Source organism: Myotis brandtii, unplaced genomic scaffold (genome assembly GCF_000412655.1).
Source record: "Myotis brandtii unplaced genomic scaffold, ASM41265v1 scaffold698, whole genome shotgun sequence".
In the NCBI taxonomy this organism is placed as follows: domain Eukaryota; kingdom Metazoa; phylum Chordata; class Mammalia; order Chiroptera; family Vespertilionidae; genus Myotis; species Myotis brandtii.
This window is the reverse complement of record NW_005370731.1, coordinates 374734-380046: the sequence shown is the minus strand read 5'-3', so window position 1 is coordinate 380046 and position 5313 is coordinate 374734. Positions and strand designations below refer to the sequence as shown.

Below are 5313 nucleotides of genomic sequence, written 5' to 3'. Positions count from 1 at the left end.
TGCGGGAGCAGCCCCAGCAGAACCCTGAGAACGAGAGATGCCTCCTCCAAGTGCTGGGCTGAGAATGAGGCGGAGCGCCTGACTCTATGCCGTGGTCAAGAGGGACACGCAGGGGTTCCCCAAACCCATCTGATGCCCCCGCGGAATGACAGGGAAGGTGTGGGCTCCCCTCCTGGGAGCAGGGGTTTGGGCACCTGATTGGAGGACACTCGGGCACATATTGAGCCACACAACTGCAAGGCTATCGGAAGATCTATCAGACACAACGGGCAGGAGTGGCGGTGTGGGCAGATGGTCAAGAGTATGTGCTCTGGGGCCAACCACCTGGGTCTGCGTCCCAGTCCTGCCATCTGCTAGCTGTGGCTCTGAGCCAGTGACTTGACACTTTCCTCAGTTCCCCCATCTGTCAAATGAGGGTGACACATGACCATCAGTTTCACACCAAAGGGTCACGGGTAGGTTCCCTGGGTTGCAGGTTTGATCCCCGGCCCCGGTTGGGTGCATGGGGGAGGCAACCGATCGATTAGTCTCTCTCATATTGATGCTTCTCTCTCTCCCCTTCCCTCCCTTCTACTCTCGCTACAATCAATGGAAGAAATATCCTCAGATGAGGATTAACAAAAATAAACAAATAAAATGTCACAGGCTGATGAAACAATGCGATGAGCATCAGAACAATGCCCTGGACATCAAGCATGTCAAACTCGCGGGCCGCGGGCCTCATTTGTTTGGTGTTGGCCTTTGAGTTTGACAGGCTTGCTGTACACAGTGAGGGATCACATGGCAGCTGCTAGAGACAGAGAAGATAAGCCACACCTAGAAGCGATGCTCGGCTACTCCCAAGGAGGTGTTCTTTTTTAAAAAATATATATTTTTATTGATTTCAGAGAGGAAGGGAGAGGGGGAGAGAGAAACATCAATGATGAGAATCATCGATCAACTGCCTCCTGTATGCCCCCTACTGGGGATCGAGCCCTCAACCCAGGCATGTGCCCTTGACTGGAATTGAACCCAGAACCCTTCAGTCCGAAAGCCAACGCTCTATCCACTGAGCCAAACCAGCTAGGGCTCAAGGAGGTGTTCTTTACCTCTCGGCTGAGTGGCTGGGACCCTGACAGAGGCTGATGAGGCGCTGATGTCTTTGGCTGCTAGAGCATGACCGCTAAGAGCATAGACCAGTGATGGCAAACCTTTTGAGCTCAGCGTGCCAGCATTTTGAAAAACCCTAACTTAACTCTGGTGCCATGTCACCTATAGAAATGCCAACCACCTGGGTCTGCGTCCCAGTCCTGCCATCTGCTAGCTGTGGCTCTGAGCCAGTGACTTGACACTTTCCTCAGTTCCCCCATCTGTCAAATGAGGGTGACACATGACCATCAGTTTCACACCAAAGGGTCACGGGTAGGTTCCCTGGGTTGCAGGTTTGATCCCCGGCCCCGGTTGGGTGCATGGGGGAGGCAACCGATCGATTAGTCTCTCTCATATTGATGCTTCTCTCTCTCCCCTTCCCTCCCTTCTACTCTCGCTACAATCAATGGAAGAAATATCCTCAGATGAGGATTAACAAAAATAAACAAATAAAATGTCACAGGCTGATGAAACAATGCGATGAGCATCAGAACAATGCCCTGGACATCAAGCATGTCAAACTCACGGGCCGCGGGCCTCATTTGTTTGGTGTTGGCCTTTGAGTTTGACAGGCTTGCTGTACACAGTGAGGGATCACATGGCAGCTGCTAGAGACAGAGAAGATAAGCCACACCTAGAAGCGATGCTCTGCTACTCCCAAGGAGGTGTTCTTTTTAAAAAATATATATATTTTTATTGATTTCAGAGAGGAAGGGAGAGGGGGAGAGAGAAACATCAATGATGAGAGAGAATCATCGATCAACTGCCTCCTGTACGCCCCCTACTGGGGATCGAGCCCTCAACCCAGGCATGTGCCCTTGACTGGAATTGAACCCAGAACCCTTCAGTCCGCAGGCTGATGCTCTAGCCACTGAGCCAAACCAGCTAGGGCTCAAGGAGGTGTTCTTTACCTCTCGGCTGAGTGGCCGGGACCCTGACAGAGGCCGATGGGGCGCTGATGTATTTGGGGTGCTAGAGCATAGACCCTGGGAGCCACACTAACTGGGTTCGACTTTCTGGCTTGCCATATATTGTATGACTCTGGGTCTGTCACTGAACCTCTGTGGACTTCTGTTTTCTCATCTGGAAATGGGGATAATGCTCCTTCCCACCTCCCAGAGTGACTGGGAGAATGAGATGGGAACACGGTGAGGTTCTTAGGACTTCACTGGCACATGGTGGACACTGATCAGCATTCTCTATCCTGAATGACCCTGCCCAGCCAGGAGGGTGGAGTCAGAGTCCCATGTGAAGGTGAGAGAGGTGTTTCCTGGAGGAAAATGCTTCCCTGTTCTGGGCCCCTTTGCTCGCAGGCACTTTGAGCTGAGTGACCGGAAGGACCCCCAGGAGGCGGCTAAGCTCTTCTCCGTGCCTGACTTCGTGGGGGACGCCTGCAAGGCCATAGCGTCCCGGGTGCGGGGGGCCGTGGCCTCGGTCACCTTCGATGACTTCCATAAGAACTCGGCCCGCATCATTCGCACGGCCGTCTTCGGCTTCGAGACTCTGGAACCCAAGGGGACCGATGCTGAGACTCTGCTCCAGCCCCGGGACCGGGCCATCTTCCCCCAAAATGGACTGGTGATCAGCAGCGTGGATGTGCAGTCGGTGGAGCCTGTGGACCAGAGGACCCGGGACGCCCTGCAGCGCAGCGTCCAGCTGGCCATCGAGATTACCACCAACTCCCAGGAGGCAGCTGCCAAGTGAGTGAGGGCAGCCGCCCGCAGTGCCTCCCATGGCCAGACCTCTCCAGGGGCTCCATCTCCAGCCCCCTGCTGGGCCCTGCATAACATGGCGTCCCCTGATGGTCAGTCTGCTGTTGTCCTATGGGGAAGACAGCATGGTCCACTTAGAGTGTGACCAGATGCCACCCTGCTCCTGTGGCTTCTCGCCTTGCTTGTGCCAGAACCACACTCATTTCTGCGCTCTTGCAGGCACTCGAGTGCAGCCCTGCCTCCCCCTCCTCACCTTCCAGCCTTCTCCCCAGGCTCCAGGCCCACCAGCTCCTTTCTTTGTTTTGTTTTTGTTAGTTTTAATTTTTTAAAAATTTTTATTGTTGAGAGTATTACAGATATCTCCCCAGCCCCTCATTGCTGGTTCCCGCCCTGCCACCCCAGGCGCCTTCACCACCCTATTGTCTGTGTCCATAGGTAAGGCATATATGCATATAAGATCTTTGGTTAATCTCTGCCCGCCCCCCTCCCCCCTCCCCTCTGAGATTCATCAGTCTGTCCCATGTTTCCAGGCCTCTGGTTCTATTTTATTCATCAGTCCGTTTTGTTCATTAGATTTCTTGTTCATTTATTTTGATTTTTAGATTTGATTGTTGATATGTATTTATTGTCATTTTATTGTTCACATTTTCTATCTCTTCTTCCTCTTAAAGAATACCCTTCAACATTTCATGTAATACTTGTTTGGTGGTAATGAACTCCTTTAGCTTTTTCTTGTCTGTGAAGCTCTTTATCTGACCTTCAATTCTATGAGAGCTTTGCTGGGTAGAGTAATCTTGGTTGTAGGTCCTTGCTTTCCATCACTTTGAATATTTCTTGCTACTTTCTTCTGGCCTGTAAAGTTTATGTTGAGAAATCAGCTGACAGTCATATGGGCACTTGCTCCCTTGTAAGTAGGTAACTGCTTTTCTCTTGCTACCTTCAAGATTCTGTCTTTAACGTTTGGCATTTTAATTATGATGTGTCTTGGTGTGGGCCCTTTTGGGTTCCTCTTGTTTGGGGTTCTCTGCGCTTCCTGAACTTGTAAGTCTATTTCTTTCACCAGGTAGGGGAAGTTTTCTGTCATTATTTCTTCAAATAGGTTTTCAATATCTTGCTCTCACTCCTCTCCTGGCACCCCCATAATGCAAATGTTGGTACACATGAAGTTGTCCCAGAGGTTCCTTACACTGTCTTCATATTTTTGGATTCTTTTTTCTTTTTGCTCTTCTGATGGGGTGTTTTTGCTTCCTTATATTCCAAATCATTAATTTGATTCTCTGAATCCTCTACTGTTGAATCCCTGTAAGTCATTTAATTAGAGTATGCTTAATTTCTGACTGGTCCTTTTTCATGTCTTTGAAATTCTCACTAAGTCCCTTGAAGCTCTCATTAAGGTCCTTGAGCATCCTTATAACCATTGTTTTGAACTCTGTATCTAGTACTTTGCTTGCTTCCATTTCACTTAGTTCTTTTTCTGGAAATTTCTTCTGTTCTTTCATTTGTGACATGTTTGTCTCCGCATTTTGGCTGCTTCCCTGTGTTTGTTTCTGTGTAGTAGGTAGAGCTGCTATGTCTCCTGGAATTGGTAGAGTGGCCTTGCGTAGTAGGTGTCCTGTGGGGCCCAGTGGGTCAGCCTCCCCAGTCGCCTGAGCTGGGCACTCTAGGTGCACCCCTGTGTGGGCTGTGTGCACAGTCTTGCTGTAGTTGAGCCTTGATTGCTGTTGGCATCACACCACCAGCTCCTTTCTGCTCTTCAAATGCACGGTTGAGCTGAAGGCCTTCTGCACGGGCTGCTCCCTGTTCCCAGGGTCCGCCTCTTGGGAGTTGGAGGACAGGCCCCTCCTCGGGCCTCAGCCCGAAGGTCACCTCCTTGGAAAGCCCATGGCTCTCTACCCAACCACAGCGGCACCCTCTTCGCCAAGTCGCCATGGTGTCCTCACTTTCAGGGAACGGGCCATTGTCTGAAATCTTCCTCCTTTACTTGTTTCTTCCCCCCTGGACGATAAGCAGGGCCTTGGTCATGACCGCATTCCCTTGAGCCCAGAATCGTGCTGGGCTCGCAGTGCACACATAGTTCTTCTGTTTCATGTTGGGTGCCTCCCATGGGCCAGGTTCTGTCCCACGTAGATCAGTGGTCCCTGCCCTTGGAGCTCCTATGCCAGCTCTGCCCCACACCAGCATCTTCTCTGTTCTCTCTCCCATCCAGGCATGAGGCTCAGAGACTAGAACAAGAAGCCCGTGGCCGGCTTGAGCGCCAGAAGATCTTGGACCAATCAGAAGCCGAGAAAGCTCGCAGGGAACTCTTGGAGCTGGAGGCTCTGAGGTGGGTCGATAACTAAAGGAAGTCCTGACTGGGTAGCTCAGTTAGTTAGAGCATCGTCCCAATACGCCAAGATGGCAGGTTCAAGCTCCAGTCATGGCACATACTAGAATCAACCAACGGGTGCATAAACAAGTGGAACAATGCATGATG

The 5313-nt window shown here is 51.1% G+C and overlaps 1 protein-coding gene across 3 annotated transcripts in view; it reads left to right on the top strand.

Annotated features, from left to right (window-relative positions):
• MVP (major vault protein) overlaps positions 1 to 5313 on the top strand; it is a 23525-nt gene that overhangs the window by 16184 nt on the left and 2028 nt on the right. For all 3 annotated transcript variants that reach the window (XM_005882018.2, XM_005882019.2, XM_005882020.2), the window contains exons 11-12: positions 2442 to 2828; positions 5047 to 5163. In XM_005882018.2, coding sequence (XP_005882080.1) covers positions 2442 to 2828; positions 5047 to 5163 — 504 coding nt within the window. The remainder of the gene's footprint in view (positions 1 to 2441; positions 2829 to 5046; positions 5164 to 5313) is intronic.